The sequence below is a fragment of the Protomyctophum bolini genome (assembly GCF_963924005.1).
Source record: "Protomyctophum bolini genome assembly, chromosome: 1".
Classification (NCBI taxonomy): domain Eukaryota; kingdom Metazoa; phylum Chordata; class Actinopteri; order Myctophiformes; family Myctophidae; genus Protomyctophum; species Protomyctophum bolini.
Window position 1 is genome coordinate 31,506,884 of NC_137862.1, and position 25,569 is coordinate 31,532,452.

Sequence of the window (25,569 nt, forward strand, 5' to 3'; positions counted from 1 at the left end):
CAATGACCAACAAAAATAAGTGATACTATTGCGGGGACAACTTGTGGAGCGACAAGAACAACTGCAAGAACAACTTGACAGAAATATAATAATATATAACAACTCAACAACCAACAGAAAGAAATTATGCTACTGCGAGAGCAACTTGACAGGAATGTGGTGAAATTTAGCATATCTACAAGCCAACACTACGCCTGATGACTACAACAATATGAGAAGAAGGAGCCAAACCACATTACTATTACTACACCCAAGGAACAGCCTGCAGACAAAAGCAACAACCATGATGGTATGAGCAGAGACAAGAACCCCTCATAAACAATCAAGGTCAGGGGGGAGCAGTTATCACAGCGACACTTTGTCCAAGGAAGCTATTTCCATTCATTTCATATACAGAACCTCGTCCTCATCTGGGGACTGGGGTACAGCACACAGAAATAGACACATATTATGCAACAGTACATGTGTAGAGAAACTGGACACCTGATGAATTGAGAGACATCATGAAGGACCTTCCAGACCACAAAGTCAACACAGAGCGCTGGTGTGCAGTTGTGTTAGACTTGATTGAGATGTATGAGCCATCGGCAAGAATGCTCAAATCTGTATTTCGCAAAGTCTTTGGATTAAAGTGGCTACATCTCAGGGAACATTTTGATGTGAATAGAGCACAACATCACATTGTCACTGGACAGCTGCAGAATCACGGTGGTCTTTTTGACAGCATCAAAGAAGCATTTCCAGTACCCACTGATTGGCCAAAAATTCACAGCACTAAGCAATGGCCTGATAAAACCTGTGACACCTATCTGTAGGCTAACTGTAGGGCCCTCCTCTGGAGCGAGGCCCGGAGGTAGGGCTGGACAGTGAGCACCTGGTGGCTGGGCTTACCACGGCCCGGCCACAGCCCGAAGAACCAACATGGGCTCATATTCTCCGCCACGTGGGCCCACCACCCACGTTCCGACACAGTGGACTTGGGTGCGCTGACGGGTGGCAGCGCACCCAAGTTTCCACGAATACGGGGAGGACGGGGAAAATCAGCCGGAGAATCAGAGCAGCATGCAGAGGAACGGCATTTCAGTCGCTATAATGGACTGTTGTGACGAAAAGCGAGCTGAACTAGAAGGCAAAGCTCTCTGTCTACCAAGCAATCTTCATTCCTATTCTCACCTATGGTCATGAAGTGTGGGTCATGACCGAAAGAATTCTGCTCTATGAGGGTGCACCACTCGCATTTAGACACAGTGGGGTTGGGTGCTTATACGGGTGGCAGTGTTTCCATGAGTATACGGGGGGGACGAGGCAGGACATCTGCCGGAGAATTGGAGCAGCAGGGGGGGCTGGTATTGCAGTCGCTGTACCTCCGTGAATATTGTGTGAATATTGTGTGTGCTTTCTATATTGTAATGCCATCACATCATGGAAAGGGAAACCACACAGCTGGGTTGAAAACGCAGAGGTAAAGTCAGTGACGTATCACGGCCACAAAGCACAAGCGTAAACGGCGCATCCGCATGCTCCGCATCCGTCATGGTCAAATAACTTGTTCACTTCTCAATTGTAATAATAGATAGATGTGACATACTAGCGTCACGTGTACTGGTACATGAAGCCGCTTAACGCTACAGAAACACGAGATGGGCTCTTATGGGTTTACTTAGTTAAGTCTTGAAATCATCCTGTAAAAGAAACATGCTGAAAGGAAAAGAAAAACATACATCTCTATCGATCCCCATGTAGGAGTGTAAAATATATATATGTGTGTGTGTGTGTGTGTGTGTGTGTGTGTGTGTGTGTGTGTGTGTGCGCGCGCGTGCGTGCGTGTCCGTGTGTGTGTGGGGGGGGGGGGGGGGGGTTACTGCCCTACTCACTTTGTATGCATTCAGGCTCCTGCAGGCTGGCGAGTAGAGAGCAGAGTGAAACTCTCAGCGGGCCATGGGGGGGGGGGGGGGGCATTGCTCGAGGCAAAGCATCGCTTAAAGAGGCTTCAGTGTATCGGATGTAAGCATGTCTTCAACACTCTCCCTCCGCCTCCCCCCCCCCCCCCCGCAAGCAGCTTTTCAATAAAAGAGTGACTGGGAGGGGTTAGGGGCCAGGCCGCATATTTGTCTGACACAGAATGGGAGGGGAGAAAACACAAAACTGGTGTCCAGCCATTGGACACCTCTTATCCGGCCCATCTGTCCTGTTGAATCAGTGTACCTATATAACGGCCTCCCTTGTCCCTCTTCCTGACATCCTGCCCCGCCTCCTACCTAGCTTTTGAGACCGACTGCTGATAAGACGGAGGGACAATGACGTGATGTGCATCCTCCACTCAGGAGGGTCTCTCTGCATGGGGAGCGAGGGGGTGAAACTTGTATAGCCAAATTGTAAGACAAGGGTTCTCAAACCTTTTCAAATATTCAATGTATATAAGGTTAAAGTGGTTAAACCGATTTTGATGCTGTATGACCTATAATTGGGGACCCCTGGAACCCCCTCAAGCATGGGTCAGCGTTATTATTCTGGCGGTGCATTATTCCGACTCTCCTCACATACTAACCCTGTCCCTAACCGCACTTGAAGCCACATTGTCGTACTATAATGTGCCGTCGGAATTATGAGCGGATCCCCTCAAGGACCCCACTTTGAGAACCACTGCTGTAAAATGAGTGGTATTGGGGATTATTATTTGTTGAAGATTTCAAAAGAAAACAGTTATGAAATGTGTCAATCTAGAACAAAAGCATCCTCACTGCATGCCTTAGGCTTATACTCTGTTGCTTCTTTTCTATAATTCAAGAAGCCCCTCCTCCCTGCCTGCGGTTTTTGCATAAAATCAGTGCATGGCCACACAAAGGGGCTTTATTACATTCAAAGTACAGATTAAATCCTCATTGTCGAAGCAGATTATGCCCGTTGTCGCGTTCGACACTTGTGCTCCCAGTCCCGACCGCTCCGGGCAAATATTACACGTCAAACGTCCGTGCGTGGTTCGTCAACGCGCTGCCTTCAACTTGGACTGGGCGCTCCAGATTAAGTGTGCTGGATGCGGATTAGCTGTCAGATTGCGTTAATTTCCATGAGACTCTATGAGGGAATGTGTGTTGGCATATCTGGGTCAGGTTGAGGTTGGTGGAGAAGCGCTGCTAACTAGAGGAATTCAGTTGAAAGAAACTTTAGCAGCATCAGGGGGGCCTCTCAGCCCTGAAAGGACCACCCTACCCCCACCCTCTTAAAAAAACACACTTGAACCCAATAGCGTCCATATGTCACAATTCACAATAGGTGAATATTCGGGGAACATAACAAATCTATACCAGTGGTGGGAAAAGTAGCCTACTCAAATGTTGTACTTAAGTAAACTTAAGTAAATGTTCTTCAGAGTTACAGGGGGGCCACCAAATCTTTTCCTTTTTACATTAACCACTTGAACCTTTAACAGGAAACAGACGATCTACAAGCTCACACAGCTATGAAAAAGTTTAATCTGCAACTTAATTTTATACTTAAGGGCATATGCTGTATCATATACTGTATAGTGGGGATCATCATCTCTATTGGAACGGCATAGTTCCAGATATGTTCTTCTGACGTGTTGATACAGTATTATACACAGTACATATTATGGGATGCTCATCTGGTTGTGTTAAGCGTCATCACGTCAACCATCATGATTTGCGTTGTTCCCTGGGCAACGTGGGTTGTTGACATAAGCAGGCAACTCTACAGGCATATAATTGTAAACTTCTTCCAAGGTTAACCTGCTATCTATTGACATACTGTACCAGCCCAATACAAGAAAACATGACTAACCATGTCTGTGAGGTGACACTTTGACAATATACAAATGGAAAATTGATAAGTCAATCCAAGAGGAAATAGCTAAAATAGCCTAGGATGTCATGACTAAATTATCCATAACTAATCAATATATATTGATTTGATCACCAATCTATCAATGATTAAAATGATAAAGACTAAACATATTGACAATTTCGTCAACAAATAAAAAGTAGACTAAAATGTTAGGGAGGGACATGTGGAGCAGTCCAATATAACTAAAAGACAAGTCATTTTAGGTTTGGTTGCGCTTTGAAAATAGCAGATCTACAAGCTCACAACGTGTCGCAGCAGGTAGTATTTTCAGCATGCAATGCAATCAGCCATTACGACGCTATCAACAAAAAAACGGAGAAAAAACTTGAGAAAGGGCACTTTCTGCAAAAGGGCAGGTGCTCAAGCCCCCCTAGCCCCCCCCTCCCTCTGCACGTGCCTGCTATCAAGTCTTGCCTAAATCAAGTGTAGATCTAGTCGACTAAAACTAGACTAAAGCTAAAACTAAATTGTATTCAGAAGACTGACTAAAATGGAAGAGGACCAATGATAGAACCGTGGGGGACACCCCAGTCAACGATGTACATGTAGGGTTATTTCACTAGCTAATGAATGCAAAGTCTCCGCAGGGAAAAGCACCCAGGTCAACCGTTTAATGAATAATGCATCGTTAATCACAATCAGGTGAAACAGGATGCAGTCCATTCTATAATGTTTTCCTTTGTGTACCTGTGGTTAAAAGGTGATCATGTGAGGAGGTCTGTGAGCTTTGATTTACTTTTCAATACCACAAAGTATTTTAAAATTCAACTTGAGTAAAATAATACTGGTACGCACCCCTAAATGTTTAGTTAAGTACAGTACTTAAATTAAGTAAATATACTTAGTTTCTTCCCAGTACTGCCAACACCAACACAGATGACAGGACTGCATTTGTTCCTCGATTTGAACGACACCTTGACATATTATTCTCACACAGCAATTCTCTTCACCCATTTAGAGAGGACAAGTGTACAGTGTGTGCAGTAAGTACAGTACGTATGCATATAAAAAGGGAGTGGAACTAATTGATTGAAATGCAATTATTTCTTTCATGGTGCTACTGCAAGATTAGATGAACACAATCACTTTACTGTGAATTAACACACGGCCATTTACATTTCTCATTTTCCCTATCCCACCTACTGTAACGTCTTATCACACAGCTCCTGCCTAAACCAATAGTTCTCAAACGTTGTTGTGCCGTGTTGTAGATTCACATTTACGTATTGAAACACACCGGACACAGGGCTGCCTTAGTCTTTACTTGTTCGGTACACTGAATCAAATCACAGTCACATTGCATGTAATCACCACCACTTAATCACACATAACCCACCTGTCTCAAACATCCTGGTACCATATTATGGTACCATATTATGGTACCAGGATGTTTGAGACAGGTGGGTCATGGACGTTGCGGATGTAGTGTCCAGCCACTTGTATTGCATATTATGCAATACAAGTGGCTGGACACTACATCCGCAACGTCCAAATCGATATGTAATTGGCCGTGTACAGTATGTGGAGTGGACCTCCCATCTGAAAAGGTTTTGTGCCAGGAAACCCCCATCTGAAATGGTTTTGTGCCAGGGACCCCCCATATGAAAGGTTTTGTGCCAGGGACCCCCCAGCAGAGAAGATTTATGTAAAAAAAAATATATAATATATAATGCATTTTTCAAAAATAGCATATGTAGGCCTACAAGCTCACTTGTGGAAAATAAGAATCAGCATAAAATGAGTTATATATTGTAAAAAGTATGACAACAATATTAAGGACATCTAAATTAAAACAGTGACAATTTAGAACAACAACATTATCTAGAAAGTTTTTATTTATTTCCCCAGTGAGATCATGGAGTACATTTTTAAAGTGCATTGTAATTGATTCCATGGTAAAGGGAGCGCTAAAACCGAAGGCTGCTTTACAGTACATGTGTTCCTGTGAACGTGTTTGATGAATGGAAGTATTTGGCTTTTACAGTGCTGGGCTCGTTGCCCTCTCACAACGCTGTAGGAATCGGCAGCAGGGGACGGGGGAAAGGGCCCAGGGGCTGCAGGGGACGGGGGAAAGGGCCCAGGGGCAGCAGGGGACGGGGGAAAGGGCCCAGGGGCTGCTGGGCTTGTTGCCCCGCTCCGGGCGCTTCAATGGTGATTTATTTATCAGCGCTTTGTAAATGTAATGATGGTCTTGTCTCATGGAGAGAGAGGGCCAACCAACTTTAGTGTATAAAGTGCAATGGTGGGTAGAGTCACAAACTAAGGTTCTGTGACCATCCTCTGGCAAGGATGTTTTGATGATTGATTCGACCTACTGTATATGGACCCATAAGACCTATCTCCTAAAACTAATAGGATGCACCAGGAATTTACTAAATGAGCATTTGGTGAAAATAGCCGATCTACAAGCTCCCAACGCAACGTGTTGCGAGGTTGTACTGTATCTGTTGTATTTCTGCCAATGTAAAGGTCCGGGCCGCACACCCAGTTTACGCTGCCGATCCAATGGATATGTCTGAGTCATTGTGTCAGGGGGCTTTGTCAGAGTAGACTACTTGTTGTACCCATCTGCCTGTGTCCGCTGCAGTCGGTAAGTCGTCGTTCCCATATACAGTATGCACATGACCATATATGGGCATGTGGCTGCGTATCTTTATGTCTGTCAGTCATTGCCTCTTTTATGTCCAGTCCATGTGTGGAGATCGCTGATGTCATCAGTATATGCGCATGCCCCCTTTAGTTCCCATGAAGAGACATCAAGGTTAGACACACTTCATATTTGGGCGTAGCTATGTTGGGAACTTACTTCATGTTATATGCATCAACACCCTAATTGACAACCAAATAAACAAAAACAAAAGCAAATTATTCTCCTGCTTTGTCGACTTCAAAAAAGCATTCGATTCAATTTGGCATGAGGGTCTGATGTACAAACTGTTGGAAAGTGGCATTGGGGGAAAAACCTATGACATCATAAAATCAATGTACACCAACAACAAATGCGCAGTTAGAATAGGCGAAAAGCACACAGACTTTTTCCCCCAGAGCCGTGGTGTTAGACAGGGATGCAGCCTGAGTCCAACACTCTTCAACATATATATCAACGAATTAGCAAAAACGTTAGAACAGTCTACAGCTCCAGGCATCCCCTTGGCAAACACAGAAATCAAATGCTTACTTTACGCAGATGACCTGCTGCTGCTGTCCCCAACCAAGGAAGGACTACAGCAGCAACTTGATCTCCTACACAAATTCTCCCAGACATGGGCCCTGACAGTGAACCTAACCAAGACTAAAATCATGATATTTCAAAAAAGGCCCAGCCGCCAAAACCACCAATTTTTCCTAAATACAATCCCACTAGAACAAACTAAAAACTATACCTACCTTGGCCTAAACATCAGCAGCACAGGGAACTACAACCAAGCTGTAAAGGACCTGAGAGACAAGGCAAGAAGGGCATTCTATGCCATCAAAAGAAACATCAAAATAGACATCCCAATTAAAACCTGGCTTAAAATACTGGACTCGGTGATAGAACCAATTTCCCTCTATGGTTGCGAGATCTGGGGACCATTAGCAAACCATGACCTGGAAAAATGGGATAAACACCAAACCGAGACCCTACACACAGAATTCTGCAAATCCATTCTCCGTACCCAGCGAAAAACACCAAATAATGCATGCAGGGCAGAATTAGGACGATACCCACTCATAATCAAAATAAAAAAGAGAGCACTTAAGTTCTACAACCACCTAAAAGAAAGTGACCCAGATGCACTCCATAACAAGGCACTCACACACAGTGAAACTCTAGAGAGATGCCCCCTCAGCCAGCTGGCCCTGGAACTCCGGGCACAAACACAAACAGAGCCACGAGATAGAAAACCCATTGGACTAAACCAAATTATAAAACAGCAAAGGGAAAACTATCTGACACATTGGAAAGAAGCAACACAAAAGCAGAGTAAACTAGAATGCTATCTGGCCCTAAACAGAGAATACACAGTGGCAGAATACCTGAGCACCGTGACCGACCCAAAACAAAGAAAAGTCTTAACTAGGTACAGACTCAGTGAGCACAGTCTCGCGATCGAGAAAGGCCGTCATAGGCAGACCTGTATCCCGAGAGAAGACAGACTATGCACCCACTGCACACTAAACGAAGTGGAAACCGAGCTACACTTCCTAACCATCTGTCCATTGTACCAAGACATCAGAGACACATACTTCCCACAGATTACAACCACACACGGAGATTTTGAAAACATGACCAATGACAAAAAACTCCCATATCTGCTGGGCGAAGTACAACAATGTGCAAACACAGCAGCAAGATTTGTGAGTTGCTGTGATAGGAGAAGGATATCAAATGGAACACAACCACCCTAAAGACTAATAATTGTGTATATTCCTGCACTATACCTGCATCGAGTTATCTTGGTACACAGAAGTTGATCTATTGAAGATTCTGACCTTCAAAGTACATAATTTTTGTTTTGATTGTATTGCTGTATTGTTGTATTGTTCTTTCTGCTTTGGCAATGTAAACGTATGTTTTCTCATGCCAATAAAGCCCTTTGAATTGAATTGAATTGAATTGCATGGCTGTGTCGGAGATTTGATGGCAGAGGTCCGCCCACCCTGCCGGCCGCCCATTAGCCAATTTGAATAGGATGTTTACCTCAGAAAAGGGACGCTATGGTTCCTGTGGTTAAAGTCAATTTATCATCATCTCCACAGACTAGCTCCATTAGCTCCATAGATGAGAAATGGAAGTCATGCAGAAACGCAGCCCTGATGTTCACCCTCAGTCATCCCGAGGACACAGAATTGCATTATCGCATTACTGTAAGATATCTTGAAGGTATGTTGAAAATAGACATTTTGGGATGAATTGGCCACTAAATCACAATCAAGGACAAACAGAGATGCTCTTCACACACATTTGTACTTCACTAAAGGTGGAATTTATTAAAATGTTGAGAATTGAAATCGTGAAATAAGGTTCACTGCTTCACTGTTAATCCGGAGCTTTCGGATCAGAGGACAACCGGAAGACAAAAGAACATGATCAAAACAAAACTCAGCTGGAAGAGTTATAGTATTATAGGATTTCACTTCTTTCTGTTCCCAGACAGCGTTTCTGGTGAAAACAGACTATACTCAACTGCCAATAAAGTTCTAAAGAACAGAACATGGCGGAAACACACTTTTTTGTGGAGTGGAGACTCTCTTCTTTCAAAACGATCTCCACCTGAACAGCTGCGAGTTCTTCAACATAATTACTGGCCCCTCTAATCGCACTCTCCACGCATGGCAACAAGCTGCAGAGATGAGATATTTAATATCTGGGTAAACTGCTATCAGCTGTTGATGGTGTCATTTCTGTTTGCAACAGCTATAACCTTTCTCAGGGTACCATGTCTCGGCCCCATACAGCAGTACTGACTCCACTGTGAGGGTCCATGTCTCAGCCCCATACAGCATGGGCTTTCAACTGATTTTGACCCAGGGACGACCATCCTGACTAAGAGCAACCTGGGGACCACCACTATTGTGTCGTTTGGGTCCATCATAGACTCACCTGACAAAATAGTGGTGGGGGTTCATTCACCATTCCATCGGTTAAGAAGATTAGTGTTTTTTATGCCTGGTTAGTGGTTACTCACTAATCTCGCTATATCACAGGCTATACATTCATGAGCTGGACAGAAGAAATCTATAGTTTTCAAAGGCATAACACTTTTCAAAGGCATAAGACTTTGTTGGATACAGACACATTTGAATGCATCAACTCTTTAAGAATTTGGACCAAACAGGAGAAAAACACAACACACATTAAACTACTGTTTATCAGTCTTCAATTGAAATTAAAAAAACGAAATTGATGGCTGTTATGAAGCCCAAAACCTCTAGCTCGAACTAAAAGGAAATGGCAAATTAATTCATAGGCTTATTGCCATCCATCATTGGGTCCTAAAATGACAGTAATAGTACAGCAGCTTGAATCACACTGGTATACACACAGCATACAACACAAGCAGAAGCAGCAGCAAAGAAGCAAGTTCCTACCTTGAGCCTTCTTCTACTGGACTCCGGCTCTTTGTTTAGTTCATGATGAGCCCTCCAGCGGCGTCTCCAGTCATCTCCATCCTGGCTAGCCCAGTCCCAGTATCAATGACACCAACCAGCCTTATTCTCCTCAATTTCCTAGCTGCCATCTTCTCACTCAACCTTGGATGTTTAGTACTGCACATAGCATTCTGGTGTAGTGCAGTGGTCAGGGATTTAGGGCAGGCGCTAGGGTCCAGCATTCACAGCATGTCACAGGAGAAGAAGGACTGAGAAGAAGCCGAGCTTGGGGTCTGGGGTCATCACCGTGGCTTGTGTACCTGTGGAGCAGCAGGTTGAGAGAGACACCATAAGTTTGAGTATACGGAAGTAAGGTACAAAGAACTAAAGTGAGCTGACCAAGAGCCACATAGTTTACACTGCACCCAGTGCCGGTTCTAGGCCTTTTGAGGCCCTAGGCAACATATTATACAGAGCCCCCCCCCCCTCCTGCTTTGCCACGCCGAATAAAAATTGTAAATTTGACATGAAAATGCTTCAATCTGGTGCACTTTGAGATCAAAATTAAGAAGCTAGGTGGGGGCCACATATGTTTATAAACAAATCACAAATGTTTATAAACAAATCCCAAATGTTTATAAACAAATCCCAAATGTTTATAAACAAATACCAAAATGTTTATAAACAAATCCCAAATCCCTTGGTCCTACGCCCCCGACCATGAGACTTACTACAGGTCAACTGGTAGTGTTCCTACCCCCCCCATGAGACTTACAAATCCCAAATGTTTATAAACAAATCCCAAATGTTTGTAAACAAATCCCAAATGTTTATAAACAAATCCCAAAATGTTTATAAACAAATCACAAATGTTTATAAACAAATCACAAATGTTTATAAACAAATACCAAAATGTTTATAAACAAATCCCAAATCCCTTGGTCATACCCCCCCGACCATGAGCCTTACTACAGGTCAACTGGAAGTGGTCCTACCCCCCCCATGAGACTTACAAATCCCAAATGTTTATAAACAAATCCCAAATGTTTGTAAACAAATCCCAAATGTTTATAAACAAATCCCAAAATGTTTATAAATAAATCACAAATGTTTATAAACAAATCACAACTGTTTATAAACAAATACCAAAATGTTTATAAACAAATCCCAAATCCCTTGGTCCTACCCCCCCGACCAAGTCTGCACCCTGTCAAACTCAGCAACAGCATACAAACATACACAGTACATATTATACACAGCACATGTACAGTACATGTACAGTACATCGAACCGTGACTCATTGTCAGGAGACAATTCTACAATTGAGACCAATTCTACAAATGCCTTCTAAATGCCTGCACACTGAATATCTGCTCGGTACAGGAGTGTTACATTTATTCACTGTCAAGAGTTAAAGGATCCATTTGGTTATATCTTTATTATCCATTTGGTCTATAGCTTTCATTGGAGATCAGTTTCAACTGCTTTATAGTCACAATAATGCTATATTGGACTATAGCATCATAATATATTAAAATTGATTGACAGCATTTGAATTTTGATAATGTGTCCTAGTATGTTTTTTTTAATGCTTGACTGGCTGTAGAGGAATTGTCCATCAACGGAATGACATCTACTTCATTTTCATTAACAGCCCAATATCAATAACGGGGCTGTCTATGCCCTGGCCTAGAGTAGTGGTTCTGAAACTATTTTATGCTCTAAAATAATCATATTTCAACTGAGGACCTAAGCACTTGGAATGTAGGAGTTGAGGCAATTATTTGTGGATAAATATTGTGTTGTGTTGTGTTGTGCATGTACAGTAGATGTGTGCTTTTTACCTCTTTAGTGTATTATTTGACTTTTATAGTAGGCTATTGTAGACTTTATTTTCTTTCTTTCTTTTTTGAGCTAAAGTCCTTAAATTGTCAGTGTCATCTAGGGACCCACACCCCCAAAGTAATGTGGGGTTCCTCCTGGGGGTTCCAACCCACCTGTTGAGAACCAGAGAGCCCTATAGAGAGAGGACTCTGCTGCAGAATCACACAGAACCTTCCGACAGGAATGCTGATGTGAGTCAAAGTCAGAATGAGAAACTTTATGTGCTGAAAAACACCTCAAACACACCAGCTTGCTCTTTTCTAGATATAGTCAGGCCGATGGCATGACTTCAAATGACGTCAGAAATGTAAAGAGAGACGCAACATTTGTGCGGATATTGTGCACAGAAACTATTGTATCGTTCATTGTGTACCGATGTGACGATGGTGGACTTGTTATTTTGTTTTAAGAATGATTTTACATGGGCTTTTTTTTAAATTATTTTCATATCATTCATTCATTCATTCATTGTTTGATTATGTTTATTTGTTTTTACAGTATGTGTAATTTGGGTTATAAAACTGTGTGGCCAAGTCTATGGACATTAAGGATCAGAGAGTTGTTCTGGAGACGGCCAGACTGAACGATTTAGTATGGATGCCAGGCTATACTAGCCTCGGGGTGTAAAAGCATATTTGAAAACTGCAAAAAAGGGCATTCATTAAATATATAGCATAACATATCAGTAGAATATGTTCATTTTTGAGCGTTTTACATGTGGTTGCATGCATTATGGTTGCACATTGTTGGCAGCGTGGACAGTAGCCTCATAAAGTAGCCTACTTGATTATAGACAGACAGACAGACAGACAGACAGACAGACAGACAGACAGACAGACAGACAGACAGACAGACAATGCACATTACTGCATCAACAGTAGGCTAATCAACACACAATACAATAGGCGAATGCAGGTTGGCAAAAAGTCTCATCATAACACAATTATTAATTTATGTTGGAAGGCTGTGTGAAAACTGAATTCATACTGGAAACAGAGAGAGAGAGAGAGAGAGAGAGAGAGAGAGAGAGAGAGAGAGAGAGAGAGAGAGAGAGAGAGAGAGAGAGAGAGACGATCGGGGGCAGGCAGGTGCAGGGGGAGGGGTATGGGGGTGGTCCAGACCCAGGCTGCTGTATACAGACATAGTACAGGCAGACAGTATCTCAGTGTGCTGGAGGTTGCACCGCATCATTCCACTGAAGCCTGCCGGGGCTGAGAGGCTGTCTGCGCGGCTCTCTGCTCCGCTCCGCGTGGAGCCTGGATCTCCTCCTCTCACATCGATCGACTCCCGTCACTTTTTATACCCGTAGCTACGGCCTCATACCTCCCTCCCGCCCTACCTACCTCTCCAGCATCATCCACACGAGGATTGTCTTCTATATGGACCACGTTACTGTAGCCTGCGAGCCGCTGATCATTTTGGCCCCAGAGAGAGAGAGAGAGGGGACAGCTGAGCTAGAAGAAAACGCGCGGCGTTCCAGGACAGCTGGATATAATGTCTCAGTCTTGATAACGTGGACATGTATAATTATGGCATCATGAGAAGAATACTACGACTATAATAAGGTAATTGATGGCTGGGAACAGCTAGTGTGCGTTTGTTTTACTCCGTTTATAATGTATATGACATGGTTTTCAGCTGTTTTTATATCAATGTTTCATACCAAGGTTTCACCCATTATTTATTCGGCATTTGAGACACGTACGGGCCATCTGCTATTTACCCTCTCAGACCCAATTAAGACTTTAGAATATTTTGTTATCTTTGGATACAATTCCGCAGGCTACGTGTGGTATCAGCTGAGATAACAGGCAAACGTTGATCAAAATAGCAATTATTCTACATTGTCTTGAAAATTAAGTAGCCTGCTAATAATTTAACTATTGAGATATTTAACTGTCAAGAGAGTTAAATATCTACCAACTCTCCATCATTTAGCTGGAGACCTGGAACCCCTCCCAATTAAAAGGACCACATGGTGGTCCCCGGACCACGGATCTGAGAACCACTGCATGGTATACGGACTATAAGTTATGCGTGCATGGGGTTATTGTTAAATTCGGGATGGAAATGGATGTGTTGAATTACTTACGTGCGGCTATAGATGTATAGGCTATTATGTTATCAGTGGTTACTTGTCCAATGTCTGCATCGTGGGGAGATGTGTCAGGACTCAGAACCGTGAAGCACGGCTGCAGTAATATAAAGAGCAGGCTTCATTCTGCAAAATTCACCGTTAGGGGATCCTTATAAGGCAACATTATGAGATCTTAATATTCTAATAAAGTCGCAATTGCCAACATATGCAGCATTCTAGATGGGGAGGGGGGCGTTCTTCTCAATTAAACTGACATGCAGAATTTGGACTGCAATCATCAGACTATGGTTTAAGATATACAGGATAAGGCTGCCCATAAGATTCTCTGTTTTGATGAGTAAGTCGGCTTCATTGTACAGTTAACGTAACATTTTAAAACAGCAATGGTCTGCTTCTTTTTTTTACAATATGATATGAAAGTTGAAGGAGACGTGTCATCATCAGTTCTTTTTGGGGTTTTATATAATCGTAGGCATCTCTATGATATGAGAGATGTATTCTTTAGTTATAGCCTATAGGATCTGTTCTTGCAAGCGGACTCTCACTCTGCATTTAATAACAACCCGTTATAATGGCAAAGCCACGCTCTGAAAATAAGTGCTTATTACACAATTTAAATTTAATTTAAATTAAAATTATTCCATATCAGATATAGCTGCCTACTTTGCATGCAGGCCATGCAGCACCACTTCAATCCAAAATGATTGAAATAAATAAATGATTGGTTAGGTTGGTTGATTAGGTTATTATGGTGCAACATTATATGAATGATAAAAAAGTGTTGATGGAATTCTACTTGCATGTGTTAATTCAGTTAAAAAATATTATAGCTCTGTGGGCCTATATTATACTTAGCATTACTGTTACTGTATAGCGTGTCATTGCTTGAATAATAAGTCGCTGATTCATATAGCGACATGCAGTTTGACAGCACTATCAATGTTTTTTATTTACACATTTCTTGTGTTTTGGATTCATGTTGATGTGTATTTTATGTAACCACTTATAAACCCTAGATACTTGGTAAACTTGACATTTGTAGTGTTGATTTTGATAGCACATTTTGATGTAGTTTTAGCTTACATTTTATTTATTATTATTTCGTTTTTCATCAGTTTTACTTTCGGTGAACGTTCCTCCCGAATAGGGATGCTGCATGGGTTCAAGTGGTTAGTGTCACAGACAACAAAAAGATAGGGAAAATGTTTGTATACATAATGTATAGGCTATCGGCGGGAGGCGAACCCGGGACCTACAGTACGTTACCAGTCGATTCCACACAAAGGTTTATTTTTGTGCGAGCAAAACGCGAGCCCAGGTGTCACTTCCGTGGCTTTAAGCAGCTGGTTGCTGCATTTTCACGCTAGTGCTGCTATATCTTGTAGCGTGGGGACCTTTGTTTCCGGTTTTCCCCTTATGGGAGTGGACGGGACTTAACGCATAATTATATGTGTGGAATCACCCAGCCACTAGCCAGCCTAGTCATGCCCCCCCCACGTCCACGTGCGCCATCCAGGAGCTAGGATCGACTGTATGGGGGGACCTCCACAACCGGGCAACTACCGTGCTATCGACTATGCAGAAGGCCACGACTTCATCTTAGTTGCACACGCGGAGAACATGACAACACCAGACAGAACCAAACAGTAGTGGTTCAGATCAATAGCCAAATGCCTCCCCTGGTCAACGGGGAATTCGCCTTTAGGCTAGTGGTTATAAGATGTTGGAGACACATAAGTTGGAAATCCTGGGTGTGTTGGATGTTGATCAACTGTTTTATAATAGTCACGGACCCCGGTGTCGGTCCCAGGACCGCACTTTAACAAGCACTGCGTTCATAGTTCATCCAGAAACCAGGCTATACCAGAACAGACAGGACAGGACAGGACAGGACAGGACAGGACAGGACAGGACAGGACGCAGAAAGATGAAGACATTGTGACAAGTAGAATGACAGTGATACTGTTACTGTATCTCTACTGACACAATCTCATGGACCTCATGATCCATGAAATGCAATTCATAATAATACATGTGTCCCCGGTATAGTTGTTGTTGTCGGTGTATTGGCCAAGTGCATGCACCTGGGATAATATGCCCTCTCTCTCTCTCAAAATACTGGTATTTCCATAAAGCTTTGGTGCCGCCCATTCAGTCCACACTTTTATCTCTATAGTTTTATCATCTGGGTCAGTATACTGAGTCTACAGACTTTTTCATACAATTCTTTCAAATGGTCCTACAGGTACATATGTGGCTACTATCGCTGTCTTCGTCCATGCTCTGCATTGTTGTGATGACACATTTGTTAGTGCGAGTGGTGGGCTTTTGCCAGATTGGCCAGTTTTCTGCTACATAGTAAGACCTGTTTATGGTGTGTTTTAGTTGGTTTTTCGCCTGGAAGGCTCTATGGAAATCTGGTACACTCTTGAACAAAGTTATACTGTGAGAGAGCGCCGTTCACAAATACCAGAATGATCGTTCAATCATGAACGATCGTTCATTGAACAGGTTTTCAGTGTTTTCAGCAACACTGAAAACACTTATTGACAATAGGAATAAACAGTAACACTTTTGCGGTTTATAGGGAAATTGTAACAATCACAATCACTTAATTCAGAAGTGCCGGTGTCTGCAACGGAGCTGCCTTGCGTAAGTTGCGTTAAATAAGGCATATCGCTGCACGAACAATACGGCCCCTAGTTATAGAGCCCTGAGGACCCTACTATAGTGCAGAGGCGCATCGGTACCATCTGCCCACCACCACAGAATCTGGGGGTTCGATTCCACAGCTTTGTCGAGCAACTATACAAACTTAATTGGAGGGAAGCCGGGCAGGGAGGGTGATAATTGACACTAGGGCGTTCTCCTAGGCTGGGGCGGCACCTGTCAGCAGGGTGTTGGGCGGGAGGAGTAGAATGAAGGCTCTACGTCCTCACGGTGGGGGCTCCTCACTGGTAAGTGAGTCAGTAGGATACAACAGCAGTGACAACATGCAAGCAATGTGTGTGGGGAGGAATTAATAGGCCTAACAATTAGGGGGGGGGGGGGGGGGAGTGGTGCAGTGGTTCTCAAAGTAGGGTCCAGGGATCCTCAGGCTTCTGAGGGGGTTTGACTCATAACTGCATGATGATCATGAAATGATTCACTGACACAGGAAATATTAACCTTGCCGCCCACACCCCCCCTACTAACACAAGGAATAAACCTGAGTATTGTTATCCACAGAAAACAAACATATTTCTCACAACTATTCGAGTTGAGGGCTTCAGTTAAACTCCTTGACATTTTCAAAATGATATGATTTCTGCAACTGCAACCCGTGCAGCTGGTTTTCACATGAATACATTTTGATTGCACCACTGAAGCCAGCGAGTAGAATCCCATTAATCAGCTGACTCCTGTGTTTTCAGCAACACTGAAAACACTTATTGACAATAGGAATAAACAGTAACACTTTTGCGGTTTATAGGGAAATTGTAACAATCACAATCACTTAATTCAGAAGTGCCGGTGTCCTGACTCCTGTGTTTTCAGCAACACTGAAAACACTTATTGACAATAGGAATAAACAGTAACACTTTTGCGGTTTATAGGGAAATTGTAACAATCACAATCACTTAATTCAGAAGTGCCGGTGTCTGCAACGGAGCTGCCTTGCGTAAGTTGCGTTAAATAAGGCATATCGCTGCACGAACAATGGCCCCTAGTTATAGAGCCCTGAGGACCCTACTATAGTGCAGAGGCGCATCGGTACCATCTGCCCACCACCCCCCCCCCCCCCCCCCCCGGAAATATATACTTCTAATCAGTGTTTCTAGATTGGAAAATATGCTGTACAAAATTATGAGCAATGTTAAGACATTTTCAAAATGTCCCATATACCAATTAGAGCCAAAACATATTTGCAGTATAAATCAGCCAATGTTGCACTTAATTGAATAAATAAGGGTTTGAGAGTCAAGCAGCCAATTATGTATGATATCTGTGTCTGTGGCATGCTGGTATGCAAATGAGTGCTGCTCTTACAATAATATAGTAAAAACGCTAAATGTGGTCTTAATCAGAATTATTACCAATTACTATTATGCAAGCGTTTTTAGTCATCTGCGAAGTAATTGCTCGCCAATAGCCTTCTTCAACGATGTGTTCATAAAGGTGTCTTCAACCCGACTCCTCTGGGAAACTTTGTGGGAGCCAATCAAAGTTGATAATTACTTCCAACCAACTCCTCTGGGGAACTTTATGGGAGCCAATCAAAGTTGGGAAATACTTCCAACCAACTCCTCTGGGGAACTTTGTGGGAGCCAATCAAAGTTGAGAATTACTTCCAACCAACATGTTCGGTCTGTCTTTCAGCAGTGGTTATCGATTGAGTTTTATCCAATACTATAAGCCTAAATGGTGTGCCAGATCCAATACTTTTCTATACAAAAACTGTCAAAGACATGAATTGCTTTTTCTTCCATTCTTTTTTTCTATTTTGCCAAGGCCAATTTGAACAATGTTGTACTAAACCACTGCTAAACTGTTGTTGTTTTAAAAAGGTGCCTAAATGGTGCGGGCGGCGGTGGCTCAGGGGAGTGCCTGGATGAGTTACTGTTGAAGTGTCCTTGAGCAAGACACTGAACCCCTAATTGCTCCAGATGTGCTAGTTGGTGCCTTGCATGGTTTCCGCTGCCATCAGTGTATGAATGTGTGTGTGAATGGGTGAATTTAATGCACAATCTCTGTAAAGCGCCTTGGATAAAGGCACCATTTACCATTTATCGTGCCAGAACTGAAACCCATACAAAAAAACTATACACCGCCGGTTAAAGCCCAGCACACACCCTGTGCACAGAGACGCGGCACAGGCGTTGCCGCGTGGCAACGCCTGGAAAATAGAATGGTGGCGTAACGCAGTGATACTCAACCTCAGGCCCGCGGGCCACATCAGGCCCGCGGGACTATTATGACTAGCCCACCAATGAAAATCTAAAAAAAAGAAGAAAAAAAAATCTGGTAAATGAAATAAAAATAAATAAATCTGAATGAAGTTATCTTTAATTACATTATTATAAGTAATACTATTAGAGTTGTACTATTACTCGAACGAAAATAAAAGCTTGGGGGGGGGGGGGGGGGGATGCAATGCAAATGAAAGACATACTGTGTATCCCTATTCCCTGACATAATTTTATAGCTAAACGGACAGAATTCTATTTTATTTGAATGATGAAACCCAGCTGCCATTAATAGTTGGAAATGGAAATGGAAATTGCGGAAATGGTGGAAATGGAAATTGCGGAAATGCGGAAATGGAAATTGCGGAAATTGCGGAAATGGAAATTGAGGAAATTGCGGAAATGGAAATTGCGGAAATTGCGGAAATGGTAATTGCGGAAATGGTGGAAATGGAAATTGCGGAAATGGAAATTGCGGAAATTGCGGAAATGGAAATTGCGGAACTTGCGGAAATGGTAATTGCGGAAATTGCTCTTCACTTATAGCTATCTATTTTCAGGTAGATTGTTTTATTTTACTCAGTCAGCCATATCACTACTAATTTTTTTTTCATGAAAAAGGTCATAGCTGGGTAATCTATTTTCAGGCAAATTGTGTTTATTGTATTTTATTTTACTCAGCCATAACAAATTTTTTTCTGTTAACCAACTTGCTGGCTGGCAGGCAGGCAGACAGCTACTCATAGACAGGCAGACAGACAGACAGCTACTCATGGAGAATTGGACAGGCAGGCAGTCAGACAGCTACTCATAGACAGGCAGACAGACAGCTACTCATGGAGAATTGGACAGGCAGGCAGACAGCTACTCATGGACAATTGGACAGGCAGGAAGGCAGACAGCTACTCATAGACAGACAGCCAGCTACTCATGGACAATTGGACAGGCAGGAAGGCAGACAGCTACTCATAGACAGACAGACAGCTACTCATAGACAATTGGGCAGGCAGGCAGACAGCTACTCATAGACAGACAGACAGCTACTCATGGACAATTGGACAGGCAGGAATGCAGACAGCTACTCATAGACAGGCAGACAGCTACTCATGGACAATTAGGCAGGCAGGCAGACAGCTACTCATAGACAGGCAGACAGACAGCTACTCATGGACAATTGGACAGACAGGCAGGCAGGCAGACAGCTACTCATAGACAGGCAGGCAGACAGCTACTCATAGACAGGCAGACAGTAAGACAGCTACTCATTGACAGACAGACAAATAACTACTCATGGACAGACAGACAGACAGACAGACAGGCAGGCAGGCAGGCAGGCAGGCAAAGAGATACTCATGTTATGTTATTATGTTATTATAACAGCTACTCATGTCATGTGCAATAATTTGTGCAGTTATGGAAACAGCTCTTTGTGTTTATGCAAGAAAATGTAACACATTTATTTATTTACATATTGTGTGCATGCACATTGTACTTTGATACATTTTGCGAAAATAAAGCAATTGAAAGAGAGAAGTTATCAAGTATCATTAATGTCGTAATTTTATCTACTGGCCCCTTGCCATTTTTGTAATGTGGCCCACAGGTAAATCTATTTGAGTATCCCTGGCGTAACGGATGCTTTTACTTAAGTCAAACAAAAAAATCACACCGTATGAAGTGAGGGGCGCTCTTATCATCAACATCATCTCATTCTGGCCAATTTGCGTACTCACTTTTGTGTTCAATGTTTGTGTTTACACACTTTTGTCTTCAATGTTTGTGTTTACACAAACCCTCAAAGCTGGACATAGGATCGAAATATGAAATATTTCCACCACTGTACTTTCCATGCAGGGAGAAGCTGGCATGGCCCACTGTGTCTAGATGAAGCGCTTCCGCCATGCAATGCTCCTGGAAGGCAGTAATCCTGCTGGCGCTGGTCTCCATCGCCATCCAGTACACGGCCATCCGGACGCTGACCGCCAAGCCCTTCCAGCTGTGTCCTCTGCCCAGCAGCACGCACAGCAACAACTGCGGCCCGGCGGGGGCCCTGCAGGAGACCGACCCCCCCTTGGAGCGGAGCGGCGGTGGTGGTGGCTGTGAGGACTACCCCTACGTCTCCTACAATGCCACAGCCAGGAAGACCCACATCCTGGTCCTGGCCACCACCCGAAGCGGCTCCTCCTTTGTGGGCCAGCTGCTCAACCAGCACCAGGAGGTATATTGTTGATTTTGGGAGCACATTTTTTGATTTTCGTTTTAGTCGTATAGTCATTTGAGCAACGTTGTATTTATTCAGTTGCTTATTTTAGTCATCTGAAATGTTCTTTATTGATAGATTTACAGTAGTTTGACAGGAAGGGGGGAGAGGCATGGGCGGAAGACACGTAGCAAAGGTCATCGGGCTCGGGACTCGAACCCGCGAAACACTGTCAGGCTGGATTACCAGCCTATAGGTGCCTGTACCGCTCGGCCGGCCCAGGCCATCATCTGAGATGTTTTAGCGTTAGTCTAGTTTCAGGTCGCATTCTCACCAGAGAGCTTTGCTGCGATTAAAACGAATCCTGCTGCGCATTTTCAGAAAGTGCGCTTCGTTTGGCAGGTGTGAAGGCTCTTTCGAATCCTAATGCGCAGCAAAGAACCGCATTTTACTCAGAGAAAAAATGGGGGTTTCCAATCGCGCTTGACTACGATTCGGTGCAGGTGTGAATGCAATCCGCAGCAAATAAAGGAAATGAAGCAAACAATGTGGCGGGTGAGGAGCTGAACACAGTTGGAGACGGAGAAGGCATATTTTACGCAGCGCAAAGATGTCCCGTTACCGTGGATAGACGTGGTCGAATGAGGAGAGTGGAGACTGAAGCCCTGATCGAAATGAGGACGAGTACACTGCAGTGCAGTGTAATAGTATTATAGCCTACAGAATATTCTGTCTGTTTGTGCGTGCCGTAAACATGGAGTGCTGTCACTGTGTGGGGACTAGTGGGGAGTAGGAACTTTCATCTCGATAAACTTGTAAACATTTTGCGCTGCTGTCTGTTATATCAGTGCGCTCAGCGCTGTGCCTCCATGCCCAAAAGAACAGTGCGTGGCTGCGTGCTTATAGTGAGAGAGCGAGAGAGGGGGGGGCAGTCCCAGACGGCACGACACATATGCACGTTATGAGTATAATTTTATCACCATAGATTTATCATTTCACTGTGTAGGCTAGTTTATGAATGGAACACATTGATAAAGGTCCCCCCTGCTGCGTTTCCAATTGCTGCGGATCATGACAGTGTGAAGGCAAACCGTAGCCAATTAAATATGCAAGAATCTTCTTTTCGAGTCTACCGAAGTATTAGGTGAGAATGCGACCTTAGTTGACTAAATATTGTAACATTTTAGTTGACTAAATCACGACTAAAATGTATTCTGGAGGTGCCTTGATGACAGATTTTACACTTTGTTGCACGCTGAAAATAGCCGATCTACAAGCTTACAAGGTGTGAAAAGGTTGAGAACCACCGCTCTATCCTGTGTGTGTGCAAGTCTTCTACCTGTTCGAGCCCCAGTGTGTCTCAGTCCCGAACCCTTTCAGAATGACGAGGGCACCAGGAAATAATTCATAGACATTTCATAAAGTATTTATTTAAAGACCTTAAAAGCCTCGGACAAAGCCAACTCGGGACAATACAATAAACACTTTTTTGGGAGGCCGAACAAATAATTAGAAAGAAGTGTTGTACCCTGCCCTTCTTTCGTCTTTCTAATTATCTGTTCTAATTATCTGTTCGTCCCAAATAATGTCTTTATTGTCATGAGTTGTCACCTGCCGAGTTTGCTTTGTCCGAGGCTTTAAAGGTATTTAAATAAATACTTTTTGAAACGTCTATGGGGAAAATTAATGGGGAATTATTTCCTGATGGACGCTCTACACCACGTCCAGAACACGCTGATCCCCTCCTCTATCCTTTATGTGTGTGTGCAGGTCTTCTACCTGTTCGAGCCCCTCTACCACGTCCAGACCACGCTGATCCCCCGCCTGTCCCACAGCCGCAACACAGCCGACCGGCGCGTCATGCTGGGCGCCAGCCGCGACCTGCTGCGCAGCCTGTACGACTGCGACCTCTACTTCCTGGAGAGCTACATCAAGCCGGCGCCCGCCAACCACACCACAGACAAGCTGTTCCGCCGCGGCGCCAGCCGGGCGCTCTGCCAGCAGCCGGTGTGCGACGCCTTCGGCCCCGCCGACATCAACGTGGAGGAGGGCGACTGCGTCAAAAAGTGTGCGGCGCTCAACATGACCCTGGCAACCGAGGCCTGCCGCGACAAGAGGTATGGATCTTTGTTTTTAATTTCTTTGTTTTGCTTATTGACAAACAAACGCATTGACAATGAAGGGAAAATTCACATCATAATGTGTCATTTACGTGATATTGTCTCTTTATTGTTAATGGCGTTTAATGTTTGTGTTTGCACCGTTTGTTTTACATCACCTGTATCACCTAATCAACATGAGTTAGACTTTAATATATTAGCGCCCCTCACTTCACATGGGTGTGATTTTTTTATTCGTTTTTAGAGCAAGTTTGCTAGTTTTTATTTGTCTTTATTTTTGTAACAACGCTTAGTTTTAGTTTAGTTTTAGTGTTAGTTTTTTTCATCTTCATTTAAATTTAAGGACATTTTGTCTATAATTAGTTTTAGTTTTGTGAACAGACAATACCGTTTCAGTTAGTTATTTTCTTAACCTTGGTGGAGGTCCCTGCTTCATCTCTCTCTCAGCTAAGGGTTCCCTGGCCTGAACAACGTTGAAGACCACAATTGAGCTTGAACAACAAACGCATTTCACTCACTATTTTTTATTTTTTTAAACACCTGCGATGTGACATTAAAAGTCGATTCTGTGATATCTGATCCTGAAGGCACGTGGTGATCAAGATCGTGCGGGTGCCGGAGATCGGCGACCTGCGCGCCCTGGTAGAAGACCCCCGGCTCAACCTCAAGGTCATCCAGCTGGTCAGGGACCCGCGCGGGATCCTCTCGTCGCGCATCGAGACGTTCCGGGACACGTACCGCCTGTGGCGTATCTGGCGGGCGACCGGCCGACGCCCGTACAACCTGGACCTCAGCCAGCTGACGGTGGTCTGCGACGACTTCCTGAGCTCCGTGTCCACCGGCCTTGGCCACCCGCCCTGGCTCAGGGGGAAATACATGCTGGTCCGCTACGAGGACCTGGCGCGGAACCCGCTCCTCAAGACGCGGGAGATCTACGACTACCTGGGACTGCCCATGGACAAAAACGTGGAGGACTGGATACAGGCGAGCACGCGGGGCAGCGACGAGCCTTCGGCCAAACACAAGTTCGGCACGGTGCGGGACTCAGCCGCCACGGCGGAGAGCTGGCGGCTGAAGCTGTCGTACGACATGGTGGAGTACACGCAGGTGGTGTGTCACAAAGTGCTCCACCAGCTGGGCTATAAGAGCGTGAGGTCGGCGGAGGAGCTGAAGAACATGTCCCTCTCGCTCGTCCAGGACAAAACTTTTGTACCTTTTTCGTAAGACAAAGGATAGTTCTGGGTTGGGGGGGGGGGGGGGAAAGACTATTTTTGATATATTTATAAATGTTGCCTTATTTCCTTAGTTCGATTATTGTTTCTGTGATTTTCTTTTCTTCAAATTTGCACTAAACTAAAGATCCTTGAATGCACCATATTATGGGAATAACGGATGATTCTCATTTTGTTCTAGAAAATAGCACACTTTTAAGTAAAAATTAGCTAGAAAAACATCTGATTGAAGGATTTATTTTAAAAACACTTCGTCTCCACGAATAGAGCCAAGACAAGGCACTGTCTCTGTCAATTTTGTGTACATTCAAAGCTGTCGTTGGTCTGTTTAGGCAGACAGAGAATGATTCTTTTTTAGAGAACCTGTGATTAAAATGGACTGTAAAGCCCTACTGTGCAATAAATAGTGAATGTCGCAGTCAAACCTTTACCACTGTGGCATTTCTATCCTTATGAGAACAGAGGTGTTTCTGACAGCTATGTCGTCGCAGTCAGGGGGTGGAAACCAAAAACTGTCAAGCTTCAGGACATTTTGGAGAAAATAAAATAAAAATAGCCTGTGTTCCAAACAGAGCATGTGCGCGGCGTGAAGCAGGGAAAAAAATCTGCTCCTCACTCCAGAGGGCAGTTGTCACGCTTGCTATTCGCTCGTGTTGATTCCACCCCCCCCCACCGCTCAACTTCAATTGCTCCGCTCAGACAGGTCCAACTTGCAGCAATAAAATAATAATGAAATGTAAGTATTTTGCAGTGAGTCAGAAACACGTAACAAACACGCAAGCATGTGTGTCTCTCTGTGTCGGTCCGTGCCACCGGGCAAGCTCAAACATGTGGTGTGCAGCCCCGACCAGAGCGGCCTGGAGACCTAATATGTCCAAAACCGGTACTTTTCAGGATCAATATTACAAATAAAGCAAATATAGCCGTCAATTTACAAAATACAAAACATAATAGAGATGAGTGGTTTTATTTGGACGCTACAGCATTTTTGTGTAGAGAAGATAACTGTGTTTATCACGATGGCTACATTGTATAGTGACGATCAAAGTCTGTCTAAAAACACCCACAAAGTGCTTTTCACTCAGTAGTTTTCTTACATTCTCTTCATCTTTTCATTCTTCTTCCCGTTTCAAACCTTCGTTTGTAATAT

General features: G+C 43.7%; 1 protein-coding gene across 1 annotated transcript; it reads left to right on the plus strand.

The window, feature by feature from the left end:
* Window positions 1-20,767: 20,767 nt before the first annotated feature.
* On the plus strand, window positions 20,768-24,411 carry LOC308313941 (carbohydrate sulfotransferase 1-like; the record flags this gene model as incomplete). The annotated part of the gene is made up of 3 exons (XM_080761277.1): window positions 20,768-21,085; window positions 22,838-23,184; window positions 23,775-24,411. 3 exons carry the CDS (start codon window positions 20,768-20,770, stop codon window positions 24,409-24,411), a joined length of 1,302 nt encoding a protein of 433 aa, XP_080617403.1.
* Between the last annotated feature and the right edge of the window lie 1,158 nt (window positions 24,412-25,569).